This window comes from Clytia hemisphaerica, unplaced genomic scaffold (genome assembly GCF_902728285.1).
Source record: "Clytia hemisphaerica strain Z4C2 unplaced genomic scaffold, Clytia hemisphaerica genome assembly, whole genome shotgun sequence".
NCBI lineage: Eukaryota > Metazoa > Cnidaria > Hydrozoa > Leptothecata > Clytiidae > Clytia > Clytia hemisphaerica.
Window position 1 is genome coordinate 1,838,687 of NW_027104175.1, and position 18,409 is coordinate 1,857,095.

An 18,409-nucleotide genomic window follows, 5' to 3' on the forward strand; every position below is an offset into this window, starting at 1 on the left:
TTAATTCCCTAACCTAACCTACCCCCCCCCCTTGGCCGCCGCCCACCACGCCCTTCCTAAATTGGGCGGCGCCGAAGGCGCCTAAAAGAAAGAAGAGACTCTAAGCTATCCAACGAGCTATATACGAGCTTCTAATTCCTTCTAGATCAGGAGATATAAGCCCTTAAAGTTTGAACTAGCGATTTTTTAAAAAAAACTTAGAAAAAAGGACCCTGGCACTCAAAGGGATAAGAAAGAAACGCATATTTCTAGAAGCCTAAACACATTAACGATAAGGTATATGATTTATAAAATGGACTTAGGACCCTATGAGTTTTTGACTGATAACTTTACGAAGTAAATTTTTTGAGCTGGTGTATAATTACTTTTGGTTCTCGATTCAAAATAAACATTTTTCTTTTTTAAGCACAATCAGAGATTTGAGTTTCTTAAAAAAAAGCTCGTTGTGTTAAGTTTTGAAACAACTAGTAGAGTTAAGAAAGGATTGATTGTAAAGAATGTTTTAGTCAAACAAATATGAAAAAAGGAAGTCTGTATAGCAGACAAGAACACCATTATTAATTACGTTTATATGTGACTTGGTAACACAGAGGATCGTTTCCATGGTAACATTATAACATTCCTTATCCAAAAGCTTTTTGATACAAATACAAATTAACCCTTTAAGTGCCACGGTCATTTTTTTCTAAGTTTTTTAAAGAAAATCGCTAATTCAAATTTTAAAGGCTTATATCTCCGGATCTATCGGACTGGATCGCTGCGAGGGCCTGCCTGAATGATAGAGAAGTGTCCAGTAGTAAAACTCCAAACTAATTCGCTGGAAGACAGAATCAAGTAAAGCAGGGCCAAATTTGGAGGTTCTTGGATCACTCGTTGACCAAAAATGGTCAAAAAACGGTCAAAATCTAAAAAAAGTGGATTTTTTGTCAAATCTTTGCATTGTTCTGACTTTTTTGGCTTAAAGACTACCGAGGGCTTTGACTTCCCCCTCCAATTTCTTTTAAAAATTGTTTTTTTACAAATTTTCTGATAAATTATTATTTTTTTCGTTAATTTTGAGTGCATTTTCCGGCTATTTTCAACCAAATTTTAAAAACTTGAAAAAATCTCAGCCTCACTAAAGATAGGAAAAATAGGCAAAGAAATTTGTTCAAATTATGTGGGTCCCTATGAGGTCGTAGAGTTGACGAAATTTCCTCTTTTATAGTCCCGCCAAGGGTCCTAGGGTTGAAAGTCTGCTTGCAACCTTAGTACGCTCGGGCCATGATAAGACCCTTTTTCTTTCGAAAACCTTACACAGTTAAAACTTACCATAAGAGAGACCATAAAAAGATTTCTATTATATCTACTCCAGATTTATCTTCCTATCGTCAGGTTGCACATTCTAGTTAAAGTGTTTCTGCTTAGGGAAAATTTCAATTTTCAATCAGCTGCTCTTAGTAGCCTTAATGATAGTTCTACATTATTATAGAGAGTGATATTATATAGAGCTTTCTTTGTTAATTCAGTTTCTCAGTCAGTCAGTGTTTTGCAGAGAATAGCAATAGCATATTTGACAAGTTACAGTATTTTTTTCGGAGCTATTTTCATTTTTTCATGTTTCTAGCCTAGAAATCTAAGTTCGTTTGATCCAGTCACAGGATAAATCTGATGTTAAGTTGCGACTGAATAACCATTCCAAGGCAAACTTAAAATCCGTAAATATAAAAAATCATTAAAGCACCGAAAATGCTATATTGCCATTAGCCGTGTGAATACGGGCTTACTTAACTAGGCTAGTATGTTTCCTGTGTGTGCTGAGTAAAATATGAGAATACGAAATAAAGTTATCATTATAAGTTGTAAACCTTATTACAGTATACAAAACATTTCGCATTACGTATTACGTATTATCTATTGTATATTACATCATAGTAATACGAATTATATATTACATTATATATTAGCGTATTACATCATACTATCCCCACAGAATGGTTTCAATCGATCTGAATTCAAGTATGATTTGATATTTGGTCGATTTTCAATTCGTTCTTTAAATGCCTTCAGCAAAGGAATTGTGGGTAAAATGTTGGTCCAGGATTGTGGGAATTGGAATTCAGTTGCTCGAAGAATGTGATATAGTCCTAAATCAACGTATGTTAACTTGCTGCCGAATAAGTACCTAAGAAATAAAAGACAGACTGCTTGACGAATTTTCTTGTACGGAACATGTTCCTTAACCTTTATATGGCATTCATTTTTTCTAGATTCTATACTTAATTTTGACTTTACTTAATTTCTGATCTTACCAAAAAGATCTTGGGACTTTTGAAAAGAGGGCATGCAGTTGCAATTATAATTGTTTGTTTCTTGTATTTTTTGAACTTCTTTTAAGATCAGTGAGACGTGGTTGAAACTTCTTTAGGTTTACTTACCCGTTACCCCCGTCATTGTGTTTCAATAATAGCTCAAAATGGTTCATGTATCTTGGTATACGTTCTTTTTCAAATCGTGCAATGTAGGGTTTAGATTCCTCCTTCTGTATTTCATAGGTTTCGTTCGGACTTATACCATGGAAAGATAATCGACCTGTAATGTAATCGGTAGAAAGATTTAGCGACCATAGTGCAGTGGTAGAGCATCCGACCACGGTGCGTAAAGTTGTTGGTTCAACCCCCAGCTGGGTCATACCAAAGATTCCCATGGTACTTGACGCCTCTCTGCTTAATGCTCAACAATTAAGAGAAGGATCAAGGGTAAGTGGAGAAATCCAGGAATAAAGAGTGGTGTCCTCCGCTACCTTTGGGTAGACAGCTATCGAAAGAGGAGCCTTCGGGTTGCTTCCGAATGCGGTCGCAGACAAGATTTGAGCAAGCTTTCAGGGTCCCAAAACCTTACGTCTCAGATGAATTTCTCTCTCTGCAAATAATTGAGGATCTTCCGCCTCTAAATTATAAGCAAAGTTTGGGATAATTTTCTATGTGTCCATTTTCAAACCCTGTCTCCCAGTAGAGATTTTCCCAATTGGGATAGGGTTTTTATATTGTTTCCAGCTGAAAAATCCATTGGGGATGGTTTTAGGGTACAAATCTTTCCATGAATTTCAAATTGGGATGAAATAAAAGTCAATTTGCCATTAGGCTGAAATCAAAGGGTCTTTTCCCACCGGGGACAAAATTTTAACAGCGCTATATCCAATGGACTCGACGGGGAATCAAGTTATCTATGAATTTCCTAGTACCCTGTGTTTGAATTAGAAAAGATTGTGACTCGAGGAGACTTTAAATTTGTTCTAAAACTATGAAAGCAAGGGTGTGGTGGTGGCAATCAAAAGGAGGTTCGAAGATGTGAATGTGATCTGAGTACCCCTGAAAGTATAGAAAATATAGACTAAGTATCTGGTTATTTAGAGAAATTGGAATATTTTCAAAAATCAACAAGCAAGAGAAAGAAGTATTTTTTTGTATCAATTCTTTTACGAACCTTCACCAATATAGTCATGAATTGTAGCGTTGACTTGATCAGCATGGAATTCATCAGCCTCGTTGTCAGGATACAACCCATACCTCTTGCCCAGGTATTTACAAATGACTGGTGTTTGACATAATTGAAATCCAGCTTGTAAAGAAATGGTTAAAGTTTTTTTTTATATAAGTGTTCCCGTTTCATATCAGACACATATTTCATATCAGGACATGCTAATATAAGCAAAAAAATGTTTTTCTTTTCCTTTTTATGACCAATCTTGCTCCATATCCGTGTCAATCCAATGTGAAAAAGCTTGTGAATTAAAATTGATGAGTAAGCAAACGATTCCAGGGATCTTTTATACAGTGTTCCCTAATTTTCCACGTCTGAGATTCCAGGGGTATTTCTTTAGATATTTCTCTTCAAGAAATGTCTTCGTTACACCTGGCAATGAGTCGGAGGTTACTGAGTTAAAAATGGCTAGTCAAAATTATCAAATTGTAACTTTCTAAAATGATTTTATTCCAGTTATTGAAACAATGCAACATGAAGAGCTGTTAGAGGATAGCACAAGGTTCAAGATTCAAATTTTATCGAGTTGGGTGTAGTCTCATTTCTTAAGGGGGGGTCACTGTTTTCGGTGAAACTGTATTGCCTTTCCCTTTTTTTTGGCCGGGGCTTTTGATATTTGGATTGTGGTATTTGAGAGAAAAATTGTCTGTATTCCGATATTGAAGACCCTTGAAACCCCCTCCGTAAGGGCATGTAAAAAACTTACTTTTTCTGTCTTTAATTATTGGTGGTGATAGCATTGGAAATCCATCCATCTCATTCTCATGACATTTGAAATATTTATAAATATATTCAGCATCATTATTCTCTACATACTTGATGCCAGCTTCTTCGAAAACTAAACGCACAAATTCTCCACGTCCACAGAAACCAGGCCAGTAAATTAATTGCCAGTCAGTTTCGCCAGAGTTTGAATTCATCCTTTTGATTAATATCTCTATAAGAGTTTTTATGAGATTCTATGAGCTGGACACGTTTTTTTCATAAGAACAAACTATAAAAGAACATAAGGTCTCAACACCTAATTTTTTAGGAAAATGGACCAAAACACTCACAAAATGGTGAAATTAAGAACATGTTAAGAACATTTTTAGGCTTAGAACTTGAAAAAAATAAGAACATCCGAAAGCTTAAAAAATTTTGGATGTTATTATAAAAAATATAACGTGCAACTGCTCGAACGGGGCCTCTAATAGAAGATTACATGTTTTTTTTATAAGCATATAAAAATCCGAAAACAGGTTCAGAGATGCTTAGGTCGAAAGTTTGATAAGGGTAAAAAAATGCTTGAGGGATGCTTATATCCAAAGCAAAAATTTAGGAAAATACTGAAAAGCCTTAAAATTCTAGCTAAAAAAGCCGAAATCAGGAAATAACATTTTTCGTAGGCTCAAGTAATGCTTTCCATATGCTCAATTTTCCCCATATCTGAGCCTAGATATGCTTACAAGTGCAATGCTTATAGACAGACATAAATCAACAAGCAGACTTTCAGAAATATGCTTATCCAGAAGAACTACAATATACAGTTAAAGTTTGCGTAAATTCTAAAAACCATAAAACTTAATCTGTGTTGACTTTTACCTCGCTAAAGCAAACTAACAAATAATAACAAACTTATTTGTCGATAATGCTTTCATAGCAAATCCAATCGGCAGATTTTTTGCTTTAATTGCTTATTTATAACCATGTTTACTATTGATAGACATATTGCATGTTTTTTTCTCGTGATATTCTTCTCAAATTACAATTATCTGTCATTCTGTCGAACTTCAAATTTTTGATCTGGTCCTTCCTATGTGTGGGTGAATTTCTGATTCTCATTCTTGAAGTAATATCAATGTGTCTATCATGTTGATTTCAAAGCCTCGATTAGGCTAGATTTGCAACTCTTTGAAGCCAGTTGTTTCCAATCCAAAACTGCGTGGTTTTCACATCAACGTCAGATTGAATATTCCTCTCTAGCCCCTTCGGGGCTTTAAACTCAATGGTCCACCGTTCACTGAGATAAAAAATCTAAATTTTATTGAAATGGTGTTTGAGGCTAGCTGATTCAAAAATAAATCTTTTTACTAAATTTTGATATCCTTCTCTGTATTTTATAAAGTTTTTTTAAAATATTGGATCTTTGCTAACTTTTAGCTATCTTTCAAAGTTTATCAAAATACAACGAATTTCATAGCAGCCGCTAGTACAGAAAGAAGAGATTACATTGGCATCATCAGATAGTTGACTCTTTATCAAATCTCTGGTAAGACAAATATTTCCTATCGTTTAAATAAGAGCTTAATCAACTGATGGAGACCACATTGATACTTTATGATTTTAAGGCTAGTATGGACGCACTGATATTGGTTCAAGAATGAGAATCAGAAATTGGCCCACACATAGGAAAGACCACATCAAAAATTTGATGTCCGACAGAATGACAGATAATTACAATTTGAGAAAAAGAGCCAAAAAAAGACTAGCGTCCATCCTATTGATTTCAAAGTCCAGATTACGCTAGCTTAACAGGCCCCTAACAGGAGTTCATTGAATCTATGGGGAAATTCCCACTTCTAAATGAAGAAAATGAAGACCCTAAAGATCATTAAAACAATTTCCACGCACTCAACATATTCATCTATCGTTATCGACTGTTGAATTGCTCACAATTTTCTACCATCTACAATATGTACAAGACAGTCTGTAAAATTGTTTGATTTTTTACTTTTTATACAAATACAAAACTAGAATTTCACATTTAAACGTTTAAATTTATACTAGTACACACGAATCGTGAAAAAAAACTTTATCCAAAAGTAATTTACATGACCTTGTTCCAATGGTTTAGTCAGGGAACTTTCAATCAGATCAACATTTTTAGGCCCTCTTCTTTCTTCTTTCATTTTAATTTCATGAGTGCCTTGAGGTACACATTAGTAAATTTGGAACCGTTACCCTGGGTCATATACTTTGAGGCTCGTCAGTTAAACTTTGATGCCAGGGGGGGGGGGCTCTTAAGTAAAATTGGATACAGGGATGTGCCGCTGGTTAGGTTCCCTTTTTAAGCTCTGAAGATATCTGATCTGACAAAATTTACTAATTTTCAAGATGTGTATCAATGTTCCATCCTACAGATAAGCCAGATTAAAGATTTTCGCTTCAAAGACACTCACAAAATAAACATGTGTATCACTGTATGTACTGTATAAATGGAAAAGTTTTCGACTTTTCGTTCTGACAGGGTTCCAAATTCACACTTTTCAGACTCAAGCGACACGTGCACGTCGGCCGTCAAAGTCAGTAGTGCCCCCCCCCCCAGGACTTAATCCTTCTCAAATCCATTGTTCCTTCGTAATATGAGAAATAGAAACAAATTCACGGTTATCTTGTTTTTGTGAAAAGGTTACAAAGAAGGTCTTCCAAAGTCTTCTCAAAGTCCTACAGTTGCTCTTTCCTGGTAAAATTCTCTCAGAATCGACTTGCAGATTCGTTCATTTCAGGGTTAAAAGTTCTATTATAAAATCCTTCAAATTCATTCTCATTGATATCGCCATTAACATTTCCATTCATTGCCTTCTTAGCTGGCATTCTATTCGGTTTTTTAGCAGTCGGTAATTTATTCACATCAGTGGTTGTTCTTCGAGGTTTGCTTGGTATGTCTTTATTAGCATTCTTTGAGAACGTAGAAGCTCTTACAGGTCTTATTTGGTCATTGTTTGGAGCCTCAGTAACTGATATTTTCTTTTTGAATTCACCGAGCAGTGAATCCATAGGCGATGTATTTTGTTGCTGTTGAAATCGATCTAACGAGTTGAGAGTGCTGGAACGAATTTTGACCGGTGTTTGTGGTTGAGCTGGTGGTGGAGGTGGTGGTGGTGGCGGGGGCGATGGGGGACCTGCATTTTGTGGATTTCCATTCTTTTGTACCGCATTTGCTGGAGAAGATGATCGAGGTTTCCCTTTATGTTCGTCTTCATGTAGAGGGTTCATAAAATCAAAAGGCGGGTGAGGAAATAAGGCTGCATCGCTTAACGAAGGGATACGATTTGATCTTTTCTGCGGTGGCTGTAATCTTGAAGGTCCTAAAGAAGGCCTACGAACCTCAGTTCGAGATGTGTCTGGTTGAAACATTTCATTGGTAAAACCAATAAATTCACTACCGTCCTGCGCTAATAAGTCTTTGTTCTTTTCATGACGTTGAATAGCCTCTTCTTTGTCAAGAGAAACGTTGGAATATGTTCGCCCTCGTAAACTACTGTTATTGTTTCTAGACATCTCACGAAGTTCTTCTATTTGTGCCTCGTGTTGCTCTAACTTCCTACGTAATCTAAAGTAATAAGAACGGGATAACGTTAAATCATATGTCTAGGGAGGCTGTGGTATGTGTACTAGTCAGAAAATAAAGTACTTGGGCTCCCCTTCTATTCCTTTCGAAAAATTGTAAAACCACTCTTATCTAAGTGACACGCTCAGAATCCTTTTAGAAGAATGGGATAAATCGAAGAAGTACTTTCATTGGGTAGGTATGACAATTTTCTCGACGATTTTCGGGTTAAAAGCACATGATAGTATTCCAATAAAGTAAAAATGCGGAGATATTTTGTTCAAAGGAAATTGACCGAGTTTTTAAGGGGGTATGAGGCCATGGTTTATGATATAGAGGTGTGCACAATGTAGAACTGACCTTCTTCTTTGGCAGCAAAAACAACAACACAGTAGAAATATCAGGAATATAGCAGATGAACCAACAATGATCAAAATCCATTTCCATTTGTCATCAGCCCTGGTCACTTGAACTGGTTTGCCTGGCAAAACTATTACTATTGTACTACTTGCTGGTAAGGTTGCCGCATTTGATGGTTGGATTGATTCTGGTTTCAAAGGTAGAAACATTGTTGATGAAATGGTTGGTTTTTCTTCGGTGACATTGCTTGAAATGATGGAGAGATTATTGGTTGTTGATGCAGAGGTTTTATTCGAAGAAGTGTTTGAAGATTCCATAAAGCTTGATGATATTGATGTCATTGAGATACTCTGTATGATAGTTGACATCGCCTTACTGTTCATTGATGAAGAAAAACTTGATTCTAAGAAAAGGGTTGTAGACGAGGGAGTAGGTGATGTTGATTCCATGTTGATTGAAGAACTGAATTGTTGTGTTGTTGGTAAAATTGGGGATGAAGTTATTGGTAAAGATACTGATGAAGATTCGAAGATAAGTGATGACGAAGTTTCCAGATCTATTGGAGATGATGCCATTGAAGTTTCCACAGCTGATGACATTGAAGTTTCTAGAACCATTAGTGATGATGTTGACGATCCAATAAAAGAGATTGATGTAGAGAACACATCTGATGATATTGTATTGTATGAAGTTGCCAAGAGAGAGGTTTCATCTATTTGAGATAATGGTGTGAAGGATGGTAGCATCGATGAAGTTGCCAATACTGAGAAAGAAGGCTCAATTGATGCCGCTTCCACTATCAATGATGATATTAATGTTGATTGAGGTACTGCGATGCTGGAGCTGATTGATGGTTTAGTAACGTTTTCTATTATACAAAAAGTACAAAAAATAAAGTGGTTTCTAATGAATGAGGATCTTAATATGTTAGGATATTGTATAAGACAATCAGTCAACTGTGAAAGATATGAGGTGTTACACACAATTTTGCCTGTCTTTTGAAGATTTTGATTCGGTTAATATGTAAAAGGCTCTTTTTTTACAAATGAACACTTTTTCTAGTTTTTGTGGGCAATTTGATGTCTTCTGAGTCTCCAATGACCAATGAAACATCACCAATGAAGACTCAACAAAGTTTTGAACGATCTTTTAAGTATCGTTTTTTTAGCTAGGCTCAATACGACTCCAGTAAGCTTTCCTTAGATCAAATTTTCAAGGGAAATTAAAATTTTTTTGGTAAGTCATGTGGGAAGGATTGCTTGATGAAAAGGTGAGAGAGAAGTAAGGATGGTCTAATCACCACGAATAAGTTTAAGAAATGAGGTAGGTTACTCAGCTGACATACAACGTTCTTTTAACGTTTATCTAACGTTCACAACGTCCATATAATGTTAAATGAACGTTGAAACAACGTTGTCAGCTGGGTATCCAACCAATCATTGCACTTACTATAAAAGCACCATGGTTCAATTGAGTTTGATTCAAGAGGGCTCCAACAGCAACCCATCGATCGACATTCTGGACCTTTGATAATTGAATGTGCGCAATCAACGCGATCATGTTTGTCAATCACTGGACACTCAGCTGCAAAGATAATGGTTTTTGGAATATAGAAATTGTGAAACCGATCCGACATACATGTGGGATGATTTCTACATGAATACACGATCGAGCTCACAACTTTAACTTGTCTCGATGACCCTAATATATACACAGACCGGATATCTACGGCTAATTTCAAAATTCATTGCCTGTAGTGGGTCTGTTGTCATTATCTTTTCTAATTTGAGATTTTTTAAACCGACCGCCGCGATGGAGTGCGGGTGAGACAGGGGAGACGACAAGAGAAGTGTTACTATTTGTGTAAATCATACTTCATCACAGAGGTTTCCGTACGGGAATTTTTTTATTCAGTACGATGACCCGGGAAGAACGTTTAAGGGCTCTGGTCATAGTGAAAAATCAATTTCAGAATTTGAAGATAAAACCTTATGTTTTCGCTTCTTTGACATGTTTAAGAACAAATTGCTTTTGAAAAAATGAATTTAAGTAATTACATCATGAGTAATTAAGGAATAAGTGTGGCATGGACCTTAATAAAACGTCAAAACGACGCTATTCATATACTTTTCACAAAAAAAGCCTTATCTCCTTGGGGAAATCATTTTATTGTTTCAAACTTTTTTTAAGTTAATGACAAATAATTTCTTTATGTAGATTTTTTCGGAAAAATTTTCTATTTCGCTACATCCCAAGTTATAGCTGTTTTTGTATGGAAATTTAGTGGAGAAAAATTGCCAAAAATGAGGTTTTTTGGAGATTTTAAAGGAAAGATACTTCCACAAAAATTTTCCGAAATTGTATTTTTAGATACTAAATAGATACATCACCTGAACCAAAAAAAATTCCAAAATGTTTGATTTTTACCGAGATTAGGGCTTTGAAAGGTGAAATACTCTTCTTCGAAAAACTCTTTGTTTTTATTTATCTCCATTTAATTTTTTCATCTCAATTTTTCGATTTTTAAATTCTAAAAAGGTAGGTTTAACAGGACATATAAAAAAGTTATACATTAATCTTTTTAAAATGCAGAAATTGCCATTTAAGTTGGTGTAAAATCGAAAAATTGGGTATGTCCAGAGCCCTTAAGCAGGTGGTAATAAAATGAATAGAAATCCAACCAGAGCCTGTATCATTGTTTGTAATGGGCTGTCTCAGAAGGAATATAAGGTATTTTATCTAGGATATTTTTCTAAAAAATTCTGAATACTATATAGATCTTATTGATGTTAAGGCAGGATGTCTTTTTAACGCTTTGGTAAATAATAAAAATCTAATCATTTTTGTCATTTCGGCTAGAAAAGTCTTAAAGTTAACAACACTTGTTATTGCTGAAGTACTTGGATTGTAGTCTGTTTTTAGTTTCGTTTAATCAAAACCAAATTCATGTGTTAGCTTATTAGTCAGCTCTATTTTAGGTCAATCAACTGTCGTATTAGTTTTTTTGACTGTTTATTTTTGTCGTATCAAATTGTATTTAAGAAACTCGATGAAAGATTAAAATTGAAAAGCGTTCAAAAGTGACAAGGTTTTACTTATGTCTCGTGTCAATATCTTGTTTGATGACGTCATGTTTTGAAACTTGATTTTTGATTTCTGTTTTTTAAAACTATTTCTCAAAAGTAAAGATTTTTATATGAAATTTATGTTTTTTCTCAAAAAGCCTTACAGGTAGAATTTAGACTGGCACGCCAGTCGGGCTGAAATGGTATCACGCGGGAAAAGTGAGCGTAGGAGTTAGGTAAGCGTAGGTAGAAATTTTGTCGGTGTTTATCAGCAGCCTCTCACCAACATTTGCTCGTTCTCCTACGCAGCTCCTATTTTAGCAAACGCCCACCGCCTTATGTTCCCGCCCTCTGACATGATTAATTAACAGACTAGTTTGCTAGTCTACCAGTGGATACCCCTTAAAACCCACAATAAAAAGTGGTACCCTCTATCTCATTGTTTAGTTGGAGTGTAAGGCTGAAACTTTTTGTGTTGAAAGTACGTTGTCTATGATTGTCTTCCCTAGCAGTGATGTTTTGTAGAAAACAGTTTTCAGTTTTTCACGAGGAAGTGAAAAAGTGCAGTTTTAGCTATTTACCCCTTAAAACCTACAAAATGGTTTTTCTCGAATAACTTTTTACAAAAAAGTTCTTTTGACCTCAAATTTTGAACAGTGATTCACTGTAAAGTTACTAATGTTATGAATATACCATTAGTACCTAAATGATCTCAAAAATATGTGTTAAAATCAAAATACGCCTTAAAACCTACAAAAATAAGGCTAAAAACCACAAAGTCCGACCCTTGCTAACGGGATACTCAAGCTGATGGATACAAATTTGGTGTTGCTAAGTGATTCAATGGTTCAAAGACTTGCTAGAAATTCATTCCCACAACAATATTTTCATTTTTCAGGATTTCATGCCCATAATGCAATTGTGTGTGGTTTTTTCGTCAAAAAACGGCTACGAAAGGCCAAAACCTACATTTGCTTCATTTTTGACCTATGGTTCTAATGTTTTTCTAAATCTCCATCAAATTTGTGACATTTTGGTATGCAACATGACCAGGTTTTGAGAAAGTCGATTTTCAGATTTTAATGATCATCACCATAAAAGTGCTTTAAAGTAGAATTTTAAGGGCCTGTCATTTTCGTTGGGGTCTATTCACGAAGATGAAAATGATTTTTTCATACCTACCATAAGTATAGGTATCTAAAAAGTATAGGTTTTATGACCTTAAATTCAATTGTGTAATTTCTAGGTCCAAAAAACCTGATTTTTTGAAGGGATTTTTGATAAAATTTTGAATAACTTCGAATTTTAAGACTTTAGCATCTTTAAAATCCTTAAAATTTGGTATTTTATGAAAGAACATTTATAAGAGGTTGTAAAAAAGTGAAACATACCACATAAAATTAAATCTGGTAGTTATGAAAGCCAAAAATGCAACATTGTGGGTTTTAAGGGGTATGTGGTTTTAAGGGGTATCCACTGGTAAGTAGAATTCTGGTTTTCAGAGTCCTTACATAAAATATACGAAACATTCAGTTTTTAAAGTAAACGAGCTTTACTTAGTTGGATCTTACTAAAATACTAAAATCAGGCAAAAACTAAAGTAATTAAGTTATTGGACTTGAGTTTTTCGAATTCTCAGCCTTCTGGCTTGTTTCTAATTAATTTGATGCTAAGTTTAGGCTGAAATTTCACCGGTGAATGAGATAATCTTGTCTGCTGACGGAAGAGTTCAATTTAATGCTGTTAGGATAATAACCAAGATTTAGCAAATTTTTGACCTTTTTGACTAAATTTGGAGCATATCAAAGAAAATTTAGGCCTTGTCAGAAGTAATATTTCCTATTTTTCACGAAACCCGCCCTGAGCTATGACAAAAATCGACCTTATTGGATACAGTTTTCAATTTTTTACGAATTTGTGACACTCAGATATTTTATTAGAAACCCTGATCAGCGACACGTTCCCATACCTGATTCTGCCTGAGGAGAGACCCCCGATCAGGGTAAAATCCCATCAAATTGTACCTTAAACATTTAGAAAATAAGATCTTACGAGTGACACAATTCGTCGTGGCATCCACCCAGCCTTGTAAACAAACTTTATTATTTTGAGCATCACACATGTAATGACCATTCGTATCGTCACGTGGTACACATCGTTCGATGGTGCAGTCAGGTAGAAGGTAATCACTATCGTTACAATAAACTCTGAAAAAATAAAATCAAAGTCATTTCTAAAAAGGGAAGCAAACTTGTTCGTCAGACTAATTTCTAGGCTGCACGCATCTCTTCTGATATGTTTAGATATAGGGGATGTGTATTATGTATAAAATTCCCGTCCGAGAGCTTCCCAAAATTTTGGGATAGCCTTCTTTAGTTTTCTTTAAAAAGTTCATAAATCCAGTGATTGTATTAACCTCAAGCCATTCAAATTTTTAATTCAATTTTGATGAAATTTAAATATCTCAAATACACAAAGACAGGGTTAGCTCTCGGTTAGCTCATATTCCCTATATCAAAACATATAATGATGCGCGCAGCCTAACCAATCTTGTATCCAAAGCAACTTGCACCACTATTGGTTTTACTGATAAACGCTGGTACGATCAACCTTTCATGAGTGCTATCAGCATTATTAAAATGCGAACTAAGAGACTCTTGGTTCCAATTTTCCGTCAGACATCCTCATCGGTTGCAAATTGTCTGGCACCTGATGTAAAGATACTTTCCCGACACGCTAAAATTTATAGTAACGGGAAAAATTTCAACATCATAAAGGCCAAGATGTCACAGATTTCACGAGTGGAGTTCTGAACCCCAGAACTGGCTTTCTGAGATTGTTGGGTTCAGTCTTTATTCTCTCTTTGGTCTACGAGCAATTAAGTTGATGTCGACCACGGGATACTGAAATGAACATAATTAATTTTCATTTGTTATACAGCAGGAGAGTATGGAGATTTTTATTCGTTATTTTTAAGTTCATTGATTATTGACTACCGGGAAAAAGTTTACCTGAATTCCCATTCAATGGTTCTTGCTTTACCACTAGCCGTTTTATCGATGTCACCACCAATTCTTTTGCCAGTGGCTTGTGATCTACCAATACTAAATGTCTTGCTCAAACTATCCAATAATGTAACAACATCGTATCTCCTGCCAGTATGTCTTTTGATTTCAGCTTTGATATCATATGACACCTGAGTAATTAAAAAGAGGTACTTAAGGGGGAGAAATTTTGGCTAAAAGAAATTACAGTTCTGCTTATTTTGTCGATGACAGAGTATTAAGAAACCAAGATGTCTTTCCCAGACCTTTTGTGGCTTTGTTCATTGGGACGGTGCAACCTGTCGATGTACATACTTTCAAAGTTTGAATCTTAAGTGAGCCTCATCGGTCGTCACCGATTTTAAGGTTGCCGCTATCCAAGATTTTTGTAAAAATTAGTCATACCTTCATTTTAAATCTCTGTGAATCTACTCAAACTTACCCCAAATTTATCAAAATCAAACTTGATGACACTGTTGATGTCGTATTTGGTTTTTGCTGCATCACAATCAAATGGAGATATGGTGCTTTTCCCAAGAACCTTTGATATGTCTGACGTCAAAGATACTTCAAATTCAAATGATATTTGACATCTAGTATCAGAATCTTCGCCAATGCCATCATATTCTTTAAATTCAATGTGTGCCATTTTTTTACTGGTGGACCAACACAAACCCTTAGAGAAAATTTTCAAATGGCTTAATATCAATCTAGCCATATCTAGCATAGGAATTTGACAAAAAAAGAGACGGGAAAACGGTATTTTAAAATCAGACGGTGACGGCATTTAGCCTTACTTTTCAATTTTTGGGATTCCAGGATTTAGCAAAAATTTTGAAGGGAAAACGGTATTGCGAGCCCCTACAACCCCCCCTTTTTAATCCTCAAAGGGTAAAGAGGCGGGAAGGATGATTAAAGTCAATATAGGAATTTTTTTCCTTTTTTCTAGCTCTAAGATCAGTAACCAGATTCAATATCTATGGAAACTTCATTGCCGTAGAGTTCTAACAAACATCACATGTGAGATACACTTTGGTTCATACTACCAACTCTGAGGAGGACAGAAAACTAAATCTGAGAATATGAGTAAAAACTTACCAGCAAAAATTGCACGATAACAAAACCAATAAAACCTCTCATGATTTTAATTCATCAATTTTGTTTTGCCAATGTAATATCGAACAATATATCTCTGGAGTAAGAATTCTTGTAGTAGTTAAAATTTGACCAAGACTCAAGTAAATCTCTGCAGTAAAAGCGAATGTGGCAAGAAAAAGACAAATCATTCTTGAAAGCAAAAATTATCCAAGCATTATACCAACAAAGATCTATCAACAATGAAGTTAATATGTTTGACAGAATAGTTCAAATGACGTAATCTCACAAATCCACTATGCTATGTTATATTTGCATGTGAATTAATTGCGTTTCAGGTTGGTTTTGTTGTTCGTTGACTTTAATCCTTGGTATAATATTCAAACTATTTGCAGAAAAGTGTCCTAAAAGTATACATGTTTTTTTTAATAAGAACATCCAAAATTTTTGAAGCCTTCGGATGTATCAAGTCTAAAAATGTTCTTAACATGTTCTTATTTTGACCGACATTTTGTGAATATTCTTGACCATTTCCCTAAGAAATCGGGTGTTTTTGAGTCAAAAGCCTTAAAATGTTCTTAACTTGTGCTTAACATTTTGGCCAGCGAAGCCTTATGTTCTTGTATAGCTTGTTCTTATTAAAAAAAGTATATCTTGTTTACGGTGTATACAGTTACCTTTCTTGACAAAAGTGACGACTTTTGTTAGGGCCTGTTTACTTTGTTTCAAACTGCAGTTATTATTTGATCTTTGAGACCTTTAATCCATCAAAAATTTGAGATCTATTTCAAATTTTAGAATCTTCTTTTATGTCTCACTTTACAGCTTTAACAGTGATATGTTCTAAAATATAATTTTCCTGTTTACGGCTTAACATAGTTGAAATTTATTTTGACCTTTATTTCTCAAATTGCTATTTCTTTTTTTTATGCTTTTGAAACTGAAAACAGCAAATTTTTTTATGAGAACAAACTATATAAGAACACAAACTTTCGATGGCTAAAAGGCTAAGAACGAGTTATAAGAAAAATTTAAGGCTTTGTAGACTCAAAAACACCTGATAATCGGTCAAAATTGTCACAAAATGGAGAAAATAAGAACATTTTAAGAACATTTTTAGGCTTAAAACCCAAAATCTTAAAAACATCCGAAGGCTTCAAAAATTTTGGATGTTCTTATAAAAAAATCGTATATTTCTCAAATCGGTATTTCTTTTTTCTTACTCTTAAAACTGAGAACAGCAAATATGCTGTCAGTCACTTAGTTAATGGGTTTTGAATATGCATGTTTAGGTGAGAACGAATAGGTGGAATCTATTGAAGGCCGGGGGTACTCAAGGTAAATGACCTACCATACCTGCAGCCCTTAAGGGTATATTTTCCAAGCTTCCAAAAGTGAACTGTAAAGGTTGAAATTATCAAAGGTGAGAAAAATTGCACTCTAAGGATATGAAATTTCAAAAATCTGACCATATTTTGCCTGAAAATGGTAAAAGAATTTCAAGAAAATGCACCATAAGAGTCGATTTTTCGCTCAAAGTTGCTCAAATATTGCAAAGTTTTCTCTGCACTGTAAGGGTCCGATTTCAAAGGCTTAATTTTGGGCTGCACGTATGGTCGTTTTTGAATCGAGTGCCCCCCGGAATGAAGGTTATCAAATTTGAAAAGCTCTTCTTCCGCTTATTATTGTTCCGCAAATTTATTTTTGAAAACTTATTTTGAAATTTTGCTTGTAGAGGGGTAAAATTAAAATTGATGTCATCATAAAAGGGTCTAAAGCTTTCGCATCGAAAGTGTGCCTTTTTCATAGAAGTTGTGGACCTATAAGATACCTCTGTGTCAAACTCCTGCCATAATGTACCGTGAAGAGCACACGTCGAAATTATATTATCGACCTGTGCCGATCAATCCAGATTCTATTTAACGGGCAATCAACGTAGAGAAAAGTAACCATGACGACAACCCAAGATCTTAGATCAAGTTCAAAGTTGATATTTTTATTTGCGTCGTTGAAAACACAACTCAAAAATGTTATCAATGCTTTTTAAAAAGAGTCAGTGATAGAGTATCATAACATTAAGGTCTGTCTTTCATATCAATTCCATTGAAGTAACATTACCATAATTAATGATTAGCTTGACTAATGCGTGATGAAATTTCTATTATTGGTCTTCAGAGGTTGATATGTTCTTTGACCTCTGATACTCAGGGTAGCCATAATAATTAAGGTAAGCGCCATTTTTGATCTGATTCCACAAGACTTAGAAGATGCTATTCCATTAGAGAGCAGAGTTACAGATTTGGTTAGAGGGTCAGTAAACTCGGGAAAATATATATGCACAGAGTCAAGGCGTCAGGGCGGTTTAAAGAAAAGTGGTTGTAGAGTTTGAAACATCTCCACCACTGCTTACTTCGCCCCGGGTAACCACCATTTTCAAAGCTATCCCGCCTCTAAAACTATTCCTTTTTGGGAAATGATCTTTGGGTTAAGGAAAGTCAATTCAAGAATACTATTTATACTTTTTCTTCAATTGCATTTTGAGTTTTTAATATAGGCTAAATAACCAATGACCGGTTATTTAATCGATAAGCTCTCGTCTAAATAACCGATGTGGCTAAATAACCGACTACCGGCTAATTTGAACATATCCCTGACTGTCGTCGAAATAGTTCAACCAGATCCGTGAGACAGTGGTGTTTACGGTGTTCAAAAATGCCCTAATATGGTGCTCTTTATTTTTTCGATATATGGAAATTATTACACCCCCTTCTCACAGACCCACTGGAACCCTTCCCACTGGAAAATGATCCTCCAATTTTGGTCCCCACTATGAATATAATTAAATAAACTAATCCTCACTGCAATGTGCAAAATATTATGCGATTTTTCCCATCCCCACAGAATTTTCTGTCTTGAAAACAAAAGAATTAAAATCCCCAGTCCGTTATCGACCGCCGAAGGCGGTTAATTTTCCGAGCTGTATACGGGTAAAAAAGTTGGATTCAAAATTT

At 35.1% G+C, this 18,409-nt stretch overlaps 3 protein-coding genes across 3 annotated transcripts in view; all 3 read right to left on the reverse strand.

Annotated features, from left to right (window-relative positions):
* LOC136814452 (uncharacterized) overlaps window positions 1-18,409 on the reverse strand; it is a 792,139-nt gene that overhangs the window by 718,213 nt on the left and 55,517 nt on the right. The window lies entirely within an intron of this gene.
* LOC136814468 (glutathione S-transferase-like) lies at window positions 1,876-4,475 on the reverse strand. Its single transcript, XM_067071019.1, has 4 exons — window positions 4,229-4,475; window positions 3,466-3,600; window positions 2,418-2,571; window positions 1,876-2,164 (listed from the first exon to the last, which is right to left on the reverse strand). Exons 1-4 carry the CDS (start codon window positions 4,440-4,442, stop codon window positions 1,951-1,953), a joined length of 717 nt encoding a protein of 238 aa, XP_066927120.1. The 5' UTR covers window positions 4,443-4,475; the 3' UTR covers window positions 1,876-1,950.
* LOC136814511 (uncharacterized) lies at window positions 6,979-15,504 on the reverse strand. Its single transcript, XM_067071067.1, has 7 exons — window positions 15,402-15,504; window positions 14,746-14,979; window positions 14,271-14,455; window positions 13,312-13,466; window positions 9,644-9,778; window positions 8,195-9,062; window positions 6,979-7,837 (listed from the first exon to the last, which is right to left on the reverse strand). Exons 1-7 carry the CDS (start codon window positions 15,441-15,443, stop codon window positions 6,979-6,981), a joined length of 2,478 nt encoding a protein of 825 aa, XP_066927168.1. The 5' UTR covers window positions 15,444-15,504.